The 19,327-nt window shown below is 49.9% G+C and overlaps 1 protein-coding gene and 1 long non-coding RNA gene across 3 annotated transcripts in view; both read left to right on the top strand.

Annotated features, from left to right (window-relative positions):
* Positions 1-419: 419 nt before the first annotated feature.
* CCDC30 (coiled-coil domain containing 30) overlaps positions 420-19,327 on the top strand; it is a 36,402-nt gene continuing 17,494 nt past the window's right edge. For both annotated transcript variants that reach the window (XM_079326465.1, XM_079326464.1), the window contains exons 1-9: positions 420-471; positions 677-844; positions 1,660-1,780; positions 7,325-7,500; positions 11,268-11,421; positions 14,133-14,248; positions 14,461-14,553; positions 15,258-15,364; positions 16,126-16,309. In XM_079326465.1, the coding sequence (XP_079182591.1) occupies positions 424-471; positions 677-844; positions 1,660-1,780; positions 7,325-7,500; positions 11,268-11,421; positions 14,133-14,248; positions 14,461-14,553; positions 15,258-15,364; positions 16,126-16,309 (1,167 nt within the window). In that variant the 5' untranslated portion in view covers positions 420-423. The remainder of the gene's footprint in view (positions 472-676; positions 845-1,659; positions 1,781-7,324; positions 7,501-11,267; positions 11,422-14,132; positions 14,249-14,460; positions 14,554-15,257; positions 15,365-16,125; positions 16,310-19,327) is intronic.
* On the top strand, positions 2,946-5,385 carry LOC306812157. The gene is made up of 2 exons (XR_013776806.1): positions 2,946-3,409; positions 5,208-5,385. It is a non-coding gene; the product is annotated as an uncharacterized lncRNA (long non-coding RNA).

The following is a 19,327-nucleotide window of genomic DNA, read 5'->3' as shown; positions in this document are numbered from 1 at the left end:
TCTCTAGGCTTGGCTCCGTGTGCTTGCCCTCTTCCCCTTTAGCTCCAGCAGATTCTCTTGGGGTTTAGAAGAAAATCAGGAAAACTTTTGGCCCCTTTAGGTGAATGGGAATAGGAATAGGAATAGGAATAGGAATAGGAATAGGAATAGGAATAGGAATAGGAATAGGAATAGGAATAGGAATAGGAATAGGAATAGGAATAGGAATAGGAATAGGAATAGGAATAGGAATAGGAATAGGAATAGGAATAGGAATAGGAATAGGAATAGGAATAGGTCACAGCTGCTGTCGGCCGCCAGGGGGCGTCAGGGAGCGAGGAGGGGGCGTGGCGGAGGCGCGGCCTCCCCAGCGCACGTGATGTGACTGGGGCGTGGCTTCGCGGGCCCATTCGCGGCACGGCTGTCGGGGCGTGGCCTGTTGCCATGGCGCCAGAGTCCGTCCGCCGCATGGACGCTGTCGCTGCCGCCCCGGTGGGTATCCGGGACCCCCCGGGAGCGTCGGGGCCGGTTGTGTCCCCGGGACCAGCCCGGCAGGGTTCGGGGTGTTGGTTGTACCCCCGGCACCGGCCGGCCCGGAGGAAATTCAGGGGGTCGGTTGTACCCCCAGGATCGGCCCGAGGGGGTCAGGGTACCCGCGGGCCCCCCGGCTCTCACCGCTCCTCTCGCTGCCCCGCAGGCGGAGTCCCCGGTGACGGCGGATACCATCCGGCGCTGGCTGCGGGCGGAGGGCGCCGACCCCGCCGCCCCGGCCGAGGAGCAGCTGGGTCTGGCCTGGCGGCTTCTGTGGCGAGCGGAGACCCGGCTGGGCGAGCTGGAGCGGCGGCGGGCTGAGGACATGAGAGACGTAAGGCCGGAGAGCGGGCCTGGCTGGGGCTTCTCCTGGGAAGGGAACGGGGCTGGGGAATGAAGGAGCGGCTGAGGGAGCTGGAAAGGGGCTCAGCCTGGAGAAAAGGAGGCTAGGGGGAACCTTGTGGCTCTGCACAACTCCCTGACAGGAGAGGACACCCGGGAGGGTCGGGCTCTGCTCCAGGGAACAGGGACAGGAGGAGAGAGAATGGCCTCAGCCTGGGCCAGGCAGGCTCGTGTTGGACATGAGAAAACATTTCTTCACTGAAAAAGTGGTCAGGCATTGGTAGGGGCTGCCCAGGGCAGTGATGGGGTCTCCATCCCTGGAGGTTTTCAAAGAACAACTGGACATGGCACTCAGTGCTCTGGTCGGTGACACGATAGAGTTTTGTCACAGGCTGGAAACTTGGGAGCCTTTTCCAACGTCAGTGGTTTTGGGATACCCCCAGGGTTAACCCTCCCAGGCCTTTATCCCCTGATTCCCCCTCTGTGAAGCAGCAGGTTCAGGTGTCTCATTGCCACACTGCTGCCCTCAGGAACCTGGGGTTTAAGTCCCCATTCCTCATACTGGTCATCAAAAAGCACCTGGTGAGCCCAGCAGCTCCCCACATCCCAGCACCCCCATAGCTGTGTGTCCTCCTGACCTCCTAGTCAAGGTTTTACCATTCCCAGATGTTCCAAAGGCATAAGACATATTGTCCTGCAAACATTTCAAGTCATCCTGTATACATGATGGGGTTGAGAACTTTTTGTGCTGCTGGCTCACTGGAGGCACTGGCAGACATGGGAATAGCCAGATTTTCTTTTTTCCAGATGGAAAGCTACGTGGGCCATGTCCGTACCCTGACAGAAGAGCGGGATGCCATTGCCTCTGAATATGAGAAGGAAAATGAGCAGCTCAGGTTGGAGCTGACACAGCTGCAGCTGCAGCAGGGTAAGCCCTTCCCTCCAGAGTGTGGGCCGTGGGAATACATTGACAGGTGTTTGGGTCTGGAAAGCTTCTTGGAGAACTGAGCATCATTTCTGGGGAGTTCTCAGGGAGTTCTCAGTTGTTTGTTGTTCGAGAAGTTGCTAAAAGTGTTAGTAAGTTATTCAAACAGATTTGTAATTAATTTAGTGGTCCTTGCCTGCTTCTACTGTCTTTATTCAGGGAATTTGGTAGGTTCTCCATCTAGCTTTGTTGCTCAAAGTATCTTCCAGAGGCTGTTTGAAGACCAGAATTGATGGTGCTCTTCGGTTTCCAACTCTAAATTATCTGTTGCTCCCACCAAGTCAGTGAATTTGCTCTTGGCTTTGGTTTACACAAACTCCACATTTTTTAAAACAATGTGGCATTGTTTGTTCTGGGATTCAAAACTTGGGTGTGCTCCTTGTCATGGAATTCCAGGGTGGTTTTGGTTGGAAGAAACCTTAAAGCTCATCCAATTCCACCCCCAGCCATGGGCAGGGTCACCTGCCAGGAGACCAAGTTGCTCAGGGCCCCTCAGAGCTTCAATAATTTTGTTTAAACAAATTATTTCACTTATTTAACTTGTAATAATGTATTTTCAAACTCTAGGGTCACTTTTGCTAGGTTTAATTCTTGATTTTCTTCAGTCTTCTGTTGCACTTTCGGTGGTGCTTATAGCCCATGTCACCATTAACTCCTTTGTGAGCTGTATTTCCCTGGTCCTAAGGTAAAATTGGGGGTGATGGCACAAAGAGTTTCTTTGTAATTCAGGCTTTGGGACAGCAAATACAGGAGTTTGGGGAAAGTTTGAGTATCATTTGGGTTTTCAGGAAGCACATCTGCTGGTGTGACTTTTCAAACCTTTCCATTTACCTAAAAATTTGATGTCTCTGAGCACTTAAAGCCATGGTTTGTGGTTAAAAGGCTGCTTACAAAGCTTAAAATCAATAATGAGCTCTTGGGAGTCTCGCTGTGGCAGAAAACTCTGTTCCTGGTTCTCTTCCTTTCCACAAGGTGGCAGGAGAAAGACAGAATGTCCCAAAAGCTGGAATGCAGTAATTTCTTCCTGGTGGCTCTGCCCCTCTGGACTTTCTCCATTTCTTAGGGATTCCTGAAGCTGTTGGGCAATGAGTACCCCTGGAATGGGAGCTGAGATCCTTGTCCATGGATCTTAGTGTGTCCGGGAGAATTGCTGGTTGCCATCCAGTTGTTCGCAGTGTGTTGTCCCTGAGGGGGTTGTGTGGCTTGGGTGCTGTAGAGTTTCTGGAGGGATATTTTTTGGGATATCACTCAGATTTCGAGGTTTAGGACTTCTTGTTGACTCACTGCTGGCATTGGCTGTTATCCTGGGATGTGCGTGGGTAATTTAAGAATCTGGAAGCTCTGCTCCCTCTGGGCTATCACCTGCAGGGAGAGATGCCAGCACCGAGATGATTTGGGTGCTTGTAGAGCACTTTACTGAGTGACTGATCCTTTTATCCACGTTTGTTCAGCTAGAGCAGTGGAAGCTGAGAGCTCATCCCAGGCTGCAGCTCTTCTGGAGGAGGATTTTATCTCTGCTCTCTGGAATGAGGGAAGGGACATGAGGGAACAGCTGGAGCTGTGCCAGAGAGAGTCAGATTGGATTTCAGGAAAAGATTATTCCCCCAGAGGGTGGTGGGGCACTGCCCAGGCTTCCCAGGAACTGGTCCTGGCCCTAAGACTGCCTGAGCTCCAGGAGTGTTTGGACACTGCTCCCGGGGATGTCCAGGGTGGGATTGTTCACGCGTCCTGGGCAGAGTCAGTGGCTGGACTGGATGATCCTTGGGTCCCTTTCAGCTCAGGATATTCTGTGGTTCCACGATTCTAGGTCAGCCTCTCCATAAAATAATCCCCCTGGCCATCTCCAGTATGGAGTGGCTGAATGTACTTGTGCTGGAGATGCCACACAATCCCAAAGGCATCTGTTGGGCTGGTCCAGGTGTCTAATGTGTCCCTGCTGCAGGGTTCTATGCTGCATCCCTGTGTCTGTTCCCCAGGCCTCTGCTTTTCATGAGAGTTCTTGGAATCATGGGAGTGTTTAGGTTGGAAAAGCCCTCTATGATCATCAAATCCAGCCATTCTCCCAGCACTGTCAGGTCCACCCCATGCACCACATTCACATGTTTTTTGAACAAGCCAGGAATGGTAACTGTACTGCTTCTCTGGGCAACTGTGCCTGACTGACCTTTCAATGAATATCCAACCTGAATTTCCCCTGGTACATCTTGAGGCCATTTCCTCTCATCCTTTCCCTGTTCCCTGGGAGCAGAGCCAAATCACTTGGTTACCCCCTTCTGTCAGGGAGTTGTGCAGAGCCAGAAGGTTCCTCCTGAACCTCCTTTTCTCCAGGCTGAGCCCCCTCAGCTGCTCCCCACTGGATTTGTGCACCATGTCTTTCTCCCCCTTTTATTTTTGCAGGACACCTGGGTGACTTAGCAGGCATAGGATGATCCAGTGCGTTGGTCTGGAGAAGGGGCTTGTGGAAAGACAGACCATGGTCTGCTGGGATTGTTAAAAATGTGGTCAAGGCAAGAGGACAGGATGATGGTTAGTAGCTTTTGGAAGCACTGAAAGGAGAATGGGAAGGGGCAGCTGGGGACAGTGGCTGATTCAAGCCAGTGATACAAAGGAGGGGTCTGAGCTGTGAATTATACAGGGTGAAGGACACGTTCTGTGCTGATACATCTGATCTGAGAGCTGGGGAAGGGAGCCTGGAGACCCCTGTGTGGGCTCTCAGGTCTGAGTACACTCCCTCTTACAACTGCAGGCAAATGGATCAGAAACTCTGCTTGGTCTGGGATCGCTTAGGAAGTGGGATCACTGGGAAGCAGGAGAGACTTGATCTGCTAAAAGCTGTTCCATGAAATCATGCAATTGTGAAATGGGTTGAGTTGGAAGGGATCTTAAAACTCATCCCATTCCACCCCCTGTCATGGGCAGGGACACTATCCACTATTCCACTATCCCAGGTTGCTCCAAGCCCCATCCAGTTGGGCCGTGGACCCTTCCAGGGATCAGGCAGCCACAGCTGCTCTCGGCAACCTGAGCCAGGGCCTCCCCACCCTCACAGCCAAGAAATTCTTCCCAGTATCCCATCTAACTCCGCCCTGTGTTAGTAGGAAGCCATTCCCCCTTGTCCTGTTACTCCAGGCCCTTGACCAAAGTCTCTCTACAGCCCTCCTTTACACGCTGAGGATAATTAGTGCTGGTAACTGCCACTGACAGCTTCTGAAGACAAAAAGTTAATCTCTTCTCTCACATTTGCTTCCTGCCATCCTGGGCTCGCACGTTCCTACAGGGAGCAGCCAAGGCTGGTTGATGCTGAGCCATTGAGCTGAGCGTCAGCTCATCTGATACCTCTGCCCAGAGTGACATTTTTCCTTTCCTCCAGGCAGTTCCTGATCCGTTTCTGATGCTCTTGCTGAATGCGCTGGGTGTTGTTGGAGGGCAGATCGATGGCGCTCCCGAAAGCCTTCCTGAAAAACAGCTGGAACGGCAGTGAAACAGTGCTCGGGGAGCTGCCTGGGTTTGTTTCAAAAGTGGAATAAAAAGAAAAAACAGTCATGGTCTGAGCTTGTTTGTTGTAACAGCTGGGCTGGTTAAACGCACCCAGCAGGGCTGGAGGGTGTAGGGCTGTGGTGGGGTGAGGTGGCTGCTGTTTCTCAGAGTATTCGTGGGGTAGGAAAATGCAGATATTAATATAAAATTTGCTTCCAAACAAATGTGGACAGAGGTGGGAGATGCCAGTGGAACTGTTGTGTGACTGTGCCTGAGGCAGGGGTTGGCCCTTCCCAGACACTGGATGGGGAAGGGAAGGGGTTTGTAAGGAATCAGGAGGGTCTACCCATAGGTAACCTATGCTGCGTGAGCAGACTCCCCCTCATCCTTTTTCCTCTCCAGCCTCTGGAATATGTCTGGGATCTTAAATGATACCACTTCATCCTGCTTTGCAGGCTGGGGACAAGGGGAACACTGGAGGTGAAGGTGGTTCAGGGCTGGGGTGTCCCATCCTGGGCATAAACCAGAGCAATTTCTGTTCATTTTAGCTGGGATTTGGCAAAACTGTGGGAGGAAGCTGCCAGGCAGATTGGGATTCAGTTTAGTGTGATCCATCAGCTCTTCCTGAGGCACATGGATCAGTTTTGATCCTGCAAACTACCTTGTTTTCTCTGGTGCAGCAGGAAGCTTCCGGGGAACCCTGTTTGACCCTGTATTGACCGGGCTGTGCTCTGTCTCCCTGGGGAAGATGCCTGGGAAACCGCAGGGTGTTTTCCATCCACAGGACTGGATGGAGCTGGCTGAGAAGCGTGAAGTGGAAACATGGGATCAATTGGAGCCTCAGGATGTCATTGTGCTGAGTCCTGTGTTAAATCAGTGCATGAGAGTGAGGCACAGGCTTGTCCAGGACTCTGTCCTGTGTCTGAGGAATATTTGCTCTGCTGAACCTCTGCTGTCCAACTTTAGATCCCTGAGCACGGAAAGAATGTGAATATCCCTCCTACCTCTATATAACTCCCTGTACTTCCCATCTTGGAACACTTGGAAGCCCTTATAATGTGTTTTGGTCTAGAAATTTGGTCTGTTTGTTTTGGTTTTAATACGAATTATACAGGGGGAGTTTGAAAAGCCCTCCCCTGGCTCCACAAGCTGCTGGGTACAATGCAGGAGTTGCTGTCCTCATCATGCCAGACACCAAAGATTCCTCATTTTCTCCTGGCAGGTAAATTCCAACCACACCAACCAGGGGAGTCTTTTTAACAACTGTTGGTTGCACAACCACAACAGTGCCCAGCCATAGACTGACTTCTGCAAGTCTTGTTGTCACATTTCTGCCTTAGAGAGCCTTGAGTCTAGAAGTTTTTCCCAGTACAGAGTCTTCCTGGCTATAATTTTTTTGGATAAACATAAGCACTGGCAGTTTAATTCTTAAAGATGCTCAGATTTGCCTCCTTCCTAGACATTCCTTGGGAAAATAGTGATGCTCTCTAGGAGTGATCTGGTATTTTGTGTGTCTCCTGCCGAAGAAAACCTCTGTGACTGTGTGTCCATCTGTTTGCTTTTTCTCCAAGGTTGGACTTAAGGATCTGAGGGTCAGAAGTCATGATCTTGGAGGTCTTTTCAGCCTTTATGATTCTCTGGTTCTCTCAGTGTCTGTTTAATCTGGTGTTTAGTTTCTACCAAGCTATACTTGGGGTTGAAGGGGCTGAGGATAAACCAGGTTGGGTGAGCTCTGCCTAGGGGGAGCAGCTCCTATCACATGCTTGGCAGTCAGGGAAGGGTATGTGAAGAGAAACCTTGGGAGAGAGGGAATAGGGCTGAGATAATGGATAGCAGGGGATGGGAGGCAGTGAAGGAGGTGGGAAGCAGGAGGGACTTGAGGAGCTGTTGGGCTGTAGGAGAAATGGGGTTGTTGCAGTGAGGAATGTTTAAAGGAGCTGTGACAGATGTCCAGGAAACCCTGCCCTTTGTTTCTTCTCTGCTTACACCAAGCCTTACCTTGCCTTGCAGAAACCCAGCTGAAGGAGGTGGAAGAGATGCTGGAGCAGGAAGGTTTATCCCAGATCTCCTGCAGTGCTGCCAGTGAACAGGTCGCATATTTCTTGGTGGAGCGGGCGGCGCTGCTAGGAAAGCTGCAAGTGGCAGCCCAGCAGCTGGAATCCCACAGCATAGTTGATGGGCTCCAGGTACTTCCCACTCCATGGCTCTGGCTTCCTGAGAGTTGTGGGAAAGGAATATCTTTGGGATTTCTGTAATGAAATTTTTTTCTCCTGTCTCTGAGGCCACTATGGAGTCTTGGGGGCCGAAATACTTGAAGGAGCTACAAGAAAGATGGAGTAAGAGTATTTACAAGAGTCTGGAATACCAGGACAAGGGGGAATGGTTTCAAACTGACAGAATATGTCTAGATTGGACGTTAGGAAGGAATTCCTGTCTGTGAGGGTACTGAGGCTCTGACTCAGGTTGCCCAGAGAAGCTGTGACAGCCCCATCCTTGGAAGTGTCCAAGGCCAGGTTGGGCTTTGGAGCAACCTGGGACAGTGGAAGGTGTCCCTGCCTATGGTTGAGTGTGGAATGGAATGACTTTTAAGATTGTTTCCAACACCAGACCAGTCTGGGATTCCAGGATTCTAAGTCAGTTCTTTTCTTAGTTCTCACACTTAGCACTTGATTTACTCCCACATCTGCACAGGGACAGTGAAATGGATTGTTATCATGTGTTGAGGAATTTGTGATGTGGTTGGTGTAAGGATCTTCACTGGGTAAGAATTACTGTCTCTGGGTTCAGCTGGAGCAGAGGAGGCTGAGGGTGGAGCTCACTGGGGATTAAAGCTGCTTCTGAGAGGCAGCTCCGATCTCTGCTCTTTGTGAGCAGGGCCAGGATCTGAGGGAGCAGCTGGAGCTGTGCCAAGGAGGGTTAGGTTGGATATCAGGAAAAGGTTCTTCCCCTAGAAGGTGGTGGGGCACTGCCCAGGCTTCCCAGGGAATGGTCGTGGCCCTAAGGCTGCCTGAGCTCCAGGAATATTTGGGCAATACTCCGAGGCACAGGGTGGGATTGCTGGGGTGTCTGTGTAGGGCCAGGAGTTGGGACTGGATGATCCTTGTGGGTCCCTTTCAGCTTACGATACTGGTCCTATGGTTCCAAGGCCACCAGTTTCCACCTACTCCTGACTTATGTTCATGTCTCCGTGGAACTGGAATTCAGGAATGCTATGGGATTCCGGGAGCTGCTATTTGTCTCTGAGGTCTCAGGCAGTGAGGAGGGAGCAAGACCTCAAATAGGGGTCAGGGTCTTTCTCTTGTTCCTTTCTGTTACTTCCTGCTGACAGGAATGGAATCACACAGCAGTTTGGATTGGAAGTGACATGGGACACCTTCTACTAGACCAAATTGCTCCAACCTGGCATTCACTGCTTCCGTGGAATTGTTAGGAATCTAATGTTCTTTGTTTCCAATCAACCACGGCTTCTCCACATTTCTTACACCGGGCACACTTTCTGTATTTTTAATCAGCTGAAGGACTCATTGGAGATGTGTTTTCCCAGAAAACAATCTCCCTGACTGGACTGATTACTCTCCCCAGTGATGTTGTTGCTGTCTGTACCTGTGGAGCAGAAACTGTTGATTAAACACTCCATTGTTCCCGGAAGCATCCCACTTGTTTTGTAGAACCATTAGTGTTAAAGGTTAAGGTGTTAATTGCTCATCTTACTCTGTTTACTGGAATGCATGGCCTTGCTTGTTCCCAGCTGACCTGTTCCACTCTTGGAATGAAGGGCTGGACACGTTCCTGTCTGATACAGGGATGAATTCAGCTTTTAGCTGAAACAGCTCAAGCAGAATTGATTGTTTTATTGCATCCCCAGGAAAGCAGAAAAGCAGGATAAAAACTTGCCTCCGTGTGGTCAGCTCCAAGAAAGCCATAGGAAAATGCCTTCTGGATTCATGGCGTGTTCTAGCTCACACACCCTCTCAAGTGCCAAATATCAATGGCAACCAATGGGCTGAGCCTTAAGACCCCCTCAGTGCAGATGCAGTGGAATGGGAATGTGTAACTCCATAAAAAAGAGGGATGTGGAACAGTGGTCCAGGGAAGCTTCTGGAGTTCAAGTTCATGTGCCTGGGTTGGGGCAATCTGGGAATGAGCACAGGCTGGGGGAGGAATTAATGGAGAACAGCCCTGCGGGATGGATTTGGGAGTTCTTGTGGATCTTGTGAGCAGGAGTGTGTTTGAACCTCAAAGCCCAATGCCCAAACAGCATCATGACTCTGCTCCTTTCTGAAGAGGCCCCCCCAGCAGTGCTGCTCCAGTTCCAGGATCCCCAGCACAGGAAGGACCTGTTGGAGCGAAGCCACAGAGATGCTCTGAGGACTGGAGCCCCTTGGGAGCCAGACTGGGAGAGGTGGAGGTGTCCACCTAGAGAAGGCTCTAGAGAGACCTTAGACCCTTCCAGTGCCTGAAAGGGCTCCAGGAGAGCTGGAGAGGGACTTTGGACAAGAGTCAGGAGTACCTGGACACAGGAGAATGGGGAAGAAATTCTTGGCTGTGTGGGTGGGAGGCCCTGGCACAGGCTGCCCAGAGCAGCTGTGGCTGCCCCATCCCTGGAAGTGTCCAAGGCCAGGCTAGGTCAGGCTTGGAGCAACCTGGGACAGTGGAAGGTGTCCCTCCCCATGGCAGGGGTGGAATGTGATGGACTTTAAAGTCTCTTCCATTCCAAGCCTTTCTATGATCCCATGATTCCAAGTCTCCCAGTGTTACTCTGACAAAGTGAGCCAATCACACTCAGTGCCAAAACTTTGGGCGAAACTGAGCTCTCCAGCTCTTGAGGGCAGGCCCAGGAAATCAGAGGTCTTAAAAAAATAGTGAACCCATATAGCTCCCAGGAGGAGCTGGGAAAACGGAGGGATTTTCACAAGGGTTTGGGGTAATTCTGGTTGAAACATTCCTGTCATGTATAAGGCATGGTAACAAAACCCTTTCTAGTCAAGATATGTTGGAACTGAAAATCCCCCTCATGATCCTGAGGGACACATGGCAGTGCCAAGGTACACATGGCATTACTGAGGGATGCACGTGCTGTTGGTGCTGTTTTCAGGAACATCTCTGTGCAAGGCTGGCTCCGCTCACACCTGTCAGGCATTGAGAGCTGAATTCCCACAGCAGTAGGAATATATACAGCTTCCTGGGGAGACAGAAAAAAGGAAATGCTTGTTTTCCTGCTGGTTCATAGTTGAGATTTCATGGAATCACCAAGGTTGGAAATGCCTTCCAAGGTCATTGAGTTCAGCCATTCCCAAAGCGCTGCTAGGGCCACCACTAACCCATGTCCCCAGGTGTCACATCCACAGGGTTTTTGAACACTTCTAAGGGTAGCCCATTCCAATGTCTGACCGCCTTTCCCATGAAGAAATTTTCTCTAATATCCAATCTAAACCTTCCCTGGCACAGCTTGACACTGTTCCCTCATATCCTGTCCTGGTTTCCTGGGAGCAAAGCCTGACTCCCATGTGGCTGCACCCTCCTGTCAGGGAGTTGTGGAAAGCCAGAATGTCCTCCCTGAGCCTCCTTTACTCCAGGCAGAGCCTCCCCCAGCTCCCTTAGCTGTTCCTCATCACACTTCTGGCCTCCCTCATTTCAGATTTGTCCTTAAGTAGGTCGGAAGGGTTTTTACTGGCTTTGGAGTAAAAAACCCAGAGCTCAAACAGCATCGCAGCCTCATCCTCAGTCTGTGCCCAGCCTGGGCAGGAAATAATCCCTTCTATTGAGAGCCAGGGAGCACCTTGCATTTAGGGGCAGGGCTGCCTGGTGGGCATCTTCTGCCTTTGGTTTGTCCCAGAACTGGCATTGGAGATGAGGAAATACATATTTTCCCAATGGGGCCAGTGTAGAGGGAGTGACAAACAGCTCTGCCTTGGTCACATCACCACAGGGTTCCTCATTTCCATTGTTTCAGTTCCACAGGGAAGAGCTAGAAGGGAAGTCAGCATTGCCTGCAGGAGATGTGGGAGATCTGGAAGAGGCCCCACAGAGGCTGGTGGTGCCCCAGGAAGATATCCAGAGGGTGGCAGAGGGGCTGGATACACCAAGCAAAGAGCAGAGTGGAGCAGGTAGGTGTTGCTCTGGTAGCCACTACTGGCCTGCTCTTAACCCTGGGGAGGGGGGAAGCAGTCTGTCCTCTGACCTCTGTCCTCTGCCTGGAATGTGGGAAAATCAGTGCCGGGAGTCAGCCTGCTCCCTAGGAGCTAGAAAGGCAGTTGTTAACAGTCACAAGTCCATTAATTCTGAGACTAGGCTTCTCTGATCTGTGATACAGCTGCACAGTCTGGATGAATTTTCTTCTTATCCCTGGGAATCTCCTATCTCCTCTCTAGGGAGAGCTTTCTGCCTGGAAGCCGATGGAGAGGGAAGAATGACTTGGTCTGGAAGCAGAGTAGCTGAATTACCATGGGTACAGGGTTAGTTAGCAGAGCTGGACCTCTTATCCCAGGGTTTTCCAGGTACAGTTTAGGATGTTGCCTCCATAAGATCCTTAGTGCAGCAGTGGGGAAATGATTTGGTACATTATCCTTGCTGAGAATATTCCCTTCACCTCCTTCTTGATATAACTTGAAATAACTGACCAGCCCTGAAGTGCTATTTATTAGTATGATTTTTTAAATGAATTCTGACTGTAGAAATAAACAGTTTTCTGGAGAGAGATGTGGTAAAGCTGCTCTTGGAGTACAATGTCCATGGAAAATGTCCTTAGTGACACACAGGTGTCTGGATGTTCTTTTGGGGGATTCCTTGCATTGTCCCTAAATCTGTGATGCAGAATTTCATTGGAGAACAGCCCCATGTGCCTTTGCAGGGACCAACTTCCTGCAGGAGACTGCCACTACCTGAGGCAGGTTTAGGGCAGAATTACAGGTCCTGAGGCTTCCCTTGGAGGTCACACACCAGGACCTGAGAGTTTCTTTCCAGCCCCAGCAGCTCTTGTCTAGCCTCCAGTCACATCATTCGCAGCCTTTTCATCCCTGTACTGGGTGGGGATCGATCCACAGTCCCCAGGGATAGGGTGAGTGATGTGGCAGCTCCAGTGCTGACTGCACCACGGATGGGCTCCAGCCTGGATTGTAGCCTGCGCAGGGAAATCTGTTTTTTCTGAGAGGTTAGATGAATACAAGGCTTTACAGAATGTGAGTAAGAGTTTAATGCTTGTTTTGTCTCTGTGGTTTGTTGTGCTGTGTGTGCAAAATGAGGGTGATGACATCCCAGTGGCTTCCCTGTTCTGTATCTCTGCAAGGCTTCTCCTCCTGGCAAGCTTCGAGCCAGCTGCTCTGGGAATCAATTGATTTGCTGCTAAAAACCTAAACTGGGGTCACTCATCCTTAGTAAAACCCCGTTAAACAACATATTTTGGTTCAGTGATAACTTGTGTGCATTGGAGGGAAGAATTCCTGACCAGTTTGAGCCCAGACAGTGGGATTTTGGTGACGGAAGGCTTTAAAGGTATTTAACAAAGTGCTTAAGGAATGTTTTGGGGTTTTTCCAAAGCAGAACTGGGCAGCCACATCCAAACACTGTTGTTGTGGAATCACCCCTGTGGTCCATCCTAAAGGCAGCTGAGGGGGAAAAACAGGAGAAATAATGGCAAAATATGGGGCGGTCAGGATTTTTGCAAGAGGAAAAGAGCTGGAATTTTATTATCCTTTTGTCAACCTTTTAATCATCATTGTATTATATAATTGTATAATTTTATAATCAGTTTGTGTAGTGGTTAACAGGCTTTTGAGTAAAATTTCCATTCTGGTGGAAGATGGGGGTTGGAAAGCAATGATCTTCAGGATCCTCTTCCAACCCAACCCGTTCTGTCATTCTATGAAGATGCTCTTTGCTTTTTATTTTAAATGACACAACTGAAAATCCAATATCTGAATCCTTGTTTGAAAAAGGAATTTGCTGTTTTCCAAATTGGAACCAGAAAGTGTATATATATATATATATATATATATATATATATATTTGCCTGAATAGAGGTAAAATATAAACTAAAATTTCCTGTGCCCCATGTTAAACTGAAAAATTAAAAATATTTCTTCTCTTTTCTCTAAGGAAAATTGTCTCTTGAGACAGGATGATACCAGTGTGTCCTTAACGTGTGCTCCTAAGAAAAACACCTTTTCCTATTTCTGCCCTGGAAATATTGAGAATCAGCATTTATTGGTGTTTGGATTAATTTTTTAATTTATCCATTGGTCCATTGAAAAATTGGTGTGCAGTTCTTCCAGTTGTAGCCATTCTGTTAAATTTTAACATGTGGACAACATGGATACATTGGCTGTGATTGTGTTCCTGCTTGTGACAGTGATGGATTTTATAGTGAAAACTCAAAATATGGCAGTTGGGGTTTTCCAAAGAGAAGGTGAAACCTTGTAGTAGATGAGGTGAGCGATTTAAATGAAGTTTACCTCCGTGATTCAGAGGTAAACTGAATCCCTGGAATAATGATAGAGAGACTGCTGTTGAACCTGTGTCTCCAGGGATATCAACCTTTGCTGTGGGAGGGAGAGGGTATAGGTGGGGATGTGTTCCTACATGGATGTGTCCCATGTGGATATATTTTATGAAGATATGTTACCAGTGGATGTGGGATGCATTCCCAGTGGATGCAGGATTTTTTGGCAGGTGAGTGTGGGATGTATTCTCAGTGGATGTGGGACATGTCCATGCTTCCTCCCACCCTTCCTATGTGTGGGATCATCCTGGAATCCGTGCTTGGAGTGTGGGCTAGTTAGGGCCAAGCCAGTGAACACTTTCCTGGTGCTGCTGTCTCCAGGCAGGACTGAGTTTCAGAGGGCCATGGAGCACAACAGCCGACTGGACAAGGAGATCCTGGCGCTGCGGGCACGGGTCCAGACGCTCGACTTGGAGAGGAAAGCGTTCCTGGAGCTGGTAAGGATCCACCATGGCAAGCCAACAATGCTGGGTGGCTGTCATCCCTGCTCCCAAGCCTGCCCTGCCTTCCTCTTTCCCTCCCTGTTCTGTGCCCAGTCTTTCCAGAGCTGCAGTTTGGCTGTGTCATGCTTTATGGAGCAGTAAAATTCAGGAAATAGGGAGAATGCAGCTCTAGGAACTTCCTACAAAGCAGGTGTTTTGTGTTGCAGGTGGAGCAGCTCAAGGAGGAGATCTGTGATTACCAGCGGAGTGAGAGGCCAGAGCCTCCACTGGCCGAAGGAGTCGGAATGGCCTCACTGCAGGTGTTTCCAAGGGCTCTTTGGCATTCCAGAAAAACAGGGTCCTCTCTGCATCCCAGAACCAGCTGTCCATGAGAACCTGGAAGTTCTGGGGTTGGAGGATTTTGCTTCTAGGGCCGAGAGATGAAGCTGATGTGGTTCACGTGTTTTATTTCTGAGAGACGCAGGTAGCCTTGGAATCACTCTGTATTTGCATAGGAAAGATGTGAAGCTGTTGGAGTTGAGTGAGGAGACCAGGGAGATGCTCCAGGAGCTGGAGCCCCTCTGCTCTGGAGCCAAGCTGGGAGAATTGGGGGTGTTCACCTGGAGAAGAGAAGGCTCCAAGGAGATCTCAGAGTCCCTTCCAGGGCTTAAAGGGGCTCCAAGAGAACTGGAGAGGGACTTTGGACAAGAGTCTGGAATGCCAGGACAAGGGGCAATGGCTTCCCACTGCTAGAGGGCAGGGTCACATGGGATACAGAGAAGGAATTCCTGGCTTTGGGGGTGGGCAGGCCCTGGCACAGGTTGCTCAGAGAAGCTGTGGCTGTCTGTGGATCCCTGGAAGTGTCCAAGGCCAGGTTGGATGGGGCTTGGAGCAACCTGGGATAGAGGAAGATATCCCTCCCTGCCCATGGAACAGAATGAGCTTTAAGGTTCCTCCAGCCCAATCCATCCTGGGATTCTGGTATCTCAATCCTAGTTCTGTGCTAATGTTGATTTTCTCTCAGGCACAGGACACACAGGAAGCAGCTGGAGCTGATGGAGACACCGGTGCCAGCAGAACTGCCCCATGTGAAGAACATGGAGATCAGGGTGTTGAAACTCTCCACAAAAGGTGAGAGGTGTAGCAGTCTTTCACTCTCCGTACTTCCACTGGTTCCTGGTGTTGTGCCTCTGGTGCTGTCTCTTGCACCAATTGATTTTGATTAAATACTCTTTTGGACTTTGTTCTTTTGCTTCCAAATGGAAAAATTTGGAGGAGATGCAGTCATGAGGATTTGCTTTTTCCAGTTAAATGCTGACACTTCCTCCAGTTTGTTGCTTTTCTGAAAGGAGAGAGTTGGGCTTTTGGGGCTCTCCGCAGTTAAAAATATTGTTTCTAAACCTGTTTTGGTGCTGAGGAGTATTTTTGATTTTGTTTGCTCTCTAGGAGTGCAGTGAAACACCTGGCTTTCAACCATAAATAAGTAAACAGGGATTTCCAAGGGAATTCAAAGCTTTGTTCTCCCAATACCTGCTTGGGAGCAGCTGCACCTCTTCTGGCAGGCTTAGGGAGGAAAGTGTAATTGATCCCATCCATCTGGCTCTTTTCCCTTCAGATTCCCAAGCCTGTTCTCCACCTCAAGCAGCTGAATTTGCTGTTGTCTCTCTGCTGTTGGCAGCCTTGTGTCTTACCTGTTTCCTGCCCAGAACTTCATCATTCCTTGTGTAGATCCCATCACCCCCAATTCCCATCTAAACGAGGACAGACACAGGACATGCTGGGTGTGGGACTGGAAATCAGCAGGAGAGTGTGAGGAAAACCTTGGCTTTTCCTCACTGGTATGCAGTTGGGATGCAGTTCCAGGCTTGGTGATGCTGGGTTTTGGTGTGCAGGTGCCGTGAAGCCATGGAGAACATTGAGGACAGGAATTCCCAGTTCTTTCACAAGCTACAAAAACTGGAGCAGGAACCTGAGGGTTTGGTTGAGCGCAGTGAATCAATTCTGGGAGAGACACAGATCCAAACCAAGCAAGAGAAGCAACAGCTGGAGAACAAGGTGGAGGGACTGCACCAGAAAGTGAGTAAGGAATAGGAGAGACAAGGTTTGGATTTCTTTCATTTCATCTGCTTTTCTCTCTGATTGGAAAAATAGAATGATGTTTGACCTGGCCCTGCATTCTGCTGTGTTAGTTTGATAAGAAAAACAGCCAGAAAAACCTGCCAGTTTGGAAGAGAGGGGGAAGGAAAAAATTCCAGCAGGGAGTAAATGACTCTTGGTTGGAAGTGCAGATTCCCCAGTGTTATGGAAGCACTGTCTTTTCCATCTCTTGTTCCCCCTCACAGAATCCCAGATTGGTTTTTTTGGGTAGGGACCTTAAAGCTCACCAAGTCCCGCCTCTGCTATGGGCAGGGACACCTTGCTCTATCCCAGGTTGCTCCAAGCCCCGTCCAACCTCATCTTGGACACTTCCAGGGATCCAGGGGCAGCCACAGCTGCTCTGAGCAGCCTGTGCCAGGGCCTGCCCACTCTCACAGGGAAGAATTCCTTCCCAATATCACATCTGACCCTACTGTCTGGAACATTGATGCTCCTTCATCCCATGAAATATCACCAGCTAAGTGTCCTGGTGGCAGAAGATTGCACTTTGGCTTTTCCTTAGGGACAGGATCTTGGACGTGCATCAAACAGTGCTGAGTGTGAAGGCTCAGGATCTGGGAACATCCCTCTGGGCACACAAATTGAGGGAGAGGGAATTTTTCCTATCTTGTGGTGCAGCAGCTGCTGTGAGTGGGGCTGGTCACCTCTCTTGGAAGAGCTCTGAGATCCATCTTGAGAAGCTCTGCTCAATCTTGATCAAGATGTGATCTCAGCAACATCTTCCTAACCTGGGTCCTACTTGACTTTGGGTACCCTCATCCCAGGGTAACCTGGATCTATTCCTGTTAATAGGACAAGTCCACTCAAATTATGATTTGACTTCAGGATTTGGATAGAAATTCTTTATTATTTGCCTGTGACAAATGGGAACCTTAGGGAAATCACAGATGTGAAGCACTTATTGAACATCGGTTTTCCAGAACCATGGCAACGTTGGGGGCCTCCTTGAGCACCTGCAGGGCCACCTCCATACTCTGAGCAAGGAGTAAGTTGTGGCTGAAGCCTCTCAGGCTGATGCTGCCTTTGTCAGGGTGGTTTTTAGCCTCAGTTTTCTGGAGGGACTCTCCATCCCTCTGGAGTAGCTCTATGAGGAGCACTGGCACTACAGGCTGGGTTGACACTGCTTCCCCAAGGAAAATTCTGTGTGGACCATCACTGCCAAAGCACCTGATCCCTTACGGAGGGAGCAGCTGGGGTATTTACAGCCAGAGAGAACAGAGGACAGACTTTGGTCTGGCCAGGTAGGTAGGTGGGATTCTCCCCACAAAGGCTGGCTGAGGAGGTCCTTCCTATGGGCTGAGGCTCTGCTGAGGAGCCAGGAGCTCTTCCTTGCTGGGGCTCTTGCTCTCTGCCCTGTCTGTGCTGGAAGTTCTCTGCAGTGGGCCTGGATCGATCTATCTTTCCTGACTGGCAGCTCACCAGTCCAGAGTGTCCCTAAGGGATTTCTGAGGTGAGCTTTTAGCCCCCTCTTTGCCAACCCCCCCAGTTTTCAGTGAGGAATAACATGTCCTAACACCTGGTGTTAGGTTAAAACATGGTGTCAGAGATGGTGTTGGCATGCTGGCATATCCCACGTAGATACACAACTCTAAGCTGGATTGTTCAGAGGAAGAGGTGAGGAATTCCCAGTAGCCTCTGGCTCTAAAAACAGGCTGCAGGCAGTTCAAATACCTTAATGTGGGTGCCAGTGGCACTGTGTTTGTCTCCTGCCTTGGAGGAGCCACAGGCCAGCTCTGGGATGGGATGGAAAAGGGTCTGTCCACTGTGGCAGTGCTTTGGTTTAACTTGGGGCTTATTCAGCTCACACTCTTCTCCCTTGGACCAGAGTAAACACAGCTCTCCGCAATCGAACATGATGAGTTTCCAGTTTGAACAAATGCCTGCTTTGCTCTGTGGGTTGTCACACAGATCCCTGGGAATGCCATGCTCGGGAACCAAGGAGATGGGAGGCATTTTGCCTGCAGAGGCTTGGCAGCTGCTGCCGCTGGAAAAGAACCATTTTGAGGGATGCAGGGCTGTGGACCAGAGGCGGGATGGATGAGGAGGTGGGTTTTAACCCTTGGATAGATCCATCTGCTTAATTGGAGGTTGCTGAGCTGTGTCTTACATTCGGAGGGGGCTTTAAGAGCCCTGGAGATGAGGAGGGAAGGGGCTGGAGCCTGGGCAAGGCAGTGCTGCTGGGCGTTTGCTAGTCCTGCCCCAGCTGGGAAGGACTTGGGAGGGTTTTAGTTCCTGGCACAGCTGCAGAAGCCTTGGCTGGTCAGGCTGTGACTCAGGACCAGGGCAGCGGGATACAGAGTGAGGATTGTTCTGCTGCTGGCATGGGATTTGGGAGCACAAATTAAGTGCTTAAAAGTTAATGGCTTGGAGGGAGAATAAAGAAATGCATTGCTGGGTATCAACTTCTGACCAAAGGCTGGCTGGGGGTGAGGAGGGGATGTGTGTTTTGCATTTGAGATTCCTTTTGAAGTTCCAAAGTCTTGCTGAACCCAAAATTCTCATCAAGTCATGCAAAAGGAGAGGGGTTTGTTGTCCTTTAACTCTTCTGTGAGATGTCTGGGTTTTTCACCCCACTTTTAATACCTTATAACACATTGGTGAGCTCATATCTTTAATTTAAAAAGCAGCGTTGCAGCGGCTTTCCTGTGTGTTGGAGACTGTTCCCTACTGGAAGCTCCAGGAGACCCAGTTGGTGCCAGGAACTCATCAGGGAGAGCAAAGCTCAAGGACTTCGAGGTGCTGCTTTGGAAATGGAATGGGATTGGCAGGACTTGGCACTTCTTTGGCTTTGGGATTACATAGGAAGAAGATTTTCTTGTCTGTGAGGGTGGGGAGGCCCTGGACAGGTTGTCCAGAGAAGCTGTGGCTGCCCTTGGATCTGAGGAAGTATCCAGGGCCAGGTTGAACGGGGCTTGGAGCAACCTGGGATAGAGCAAG

The sequence above is a fragment of the Erithacus rubecula genome (assembly GCF_903797595.1).
Source record: "Erithacus rubecula genome assembly, chromosome: 24".
In the NCBI taxonomy this organism is placed as follows: domain Eukaryota; kingdom Metazoa; phylum Chordata; class Aves; order Passeriformes; family Muscicapidae; genus Erithacus; species Erithacus rubecula.
The sequence above is the reverse complement of the archived record's forward strand: the minus strand, read 5'-3'. Positions and strand labels throughout refer to the sequence as shown.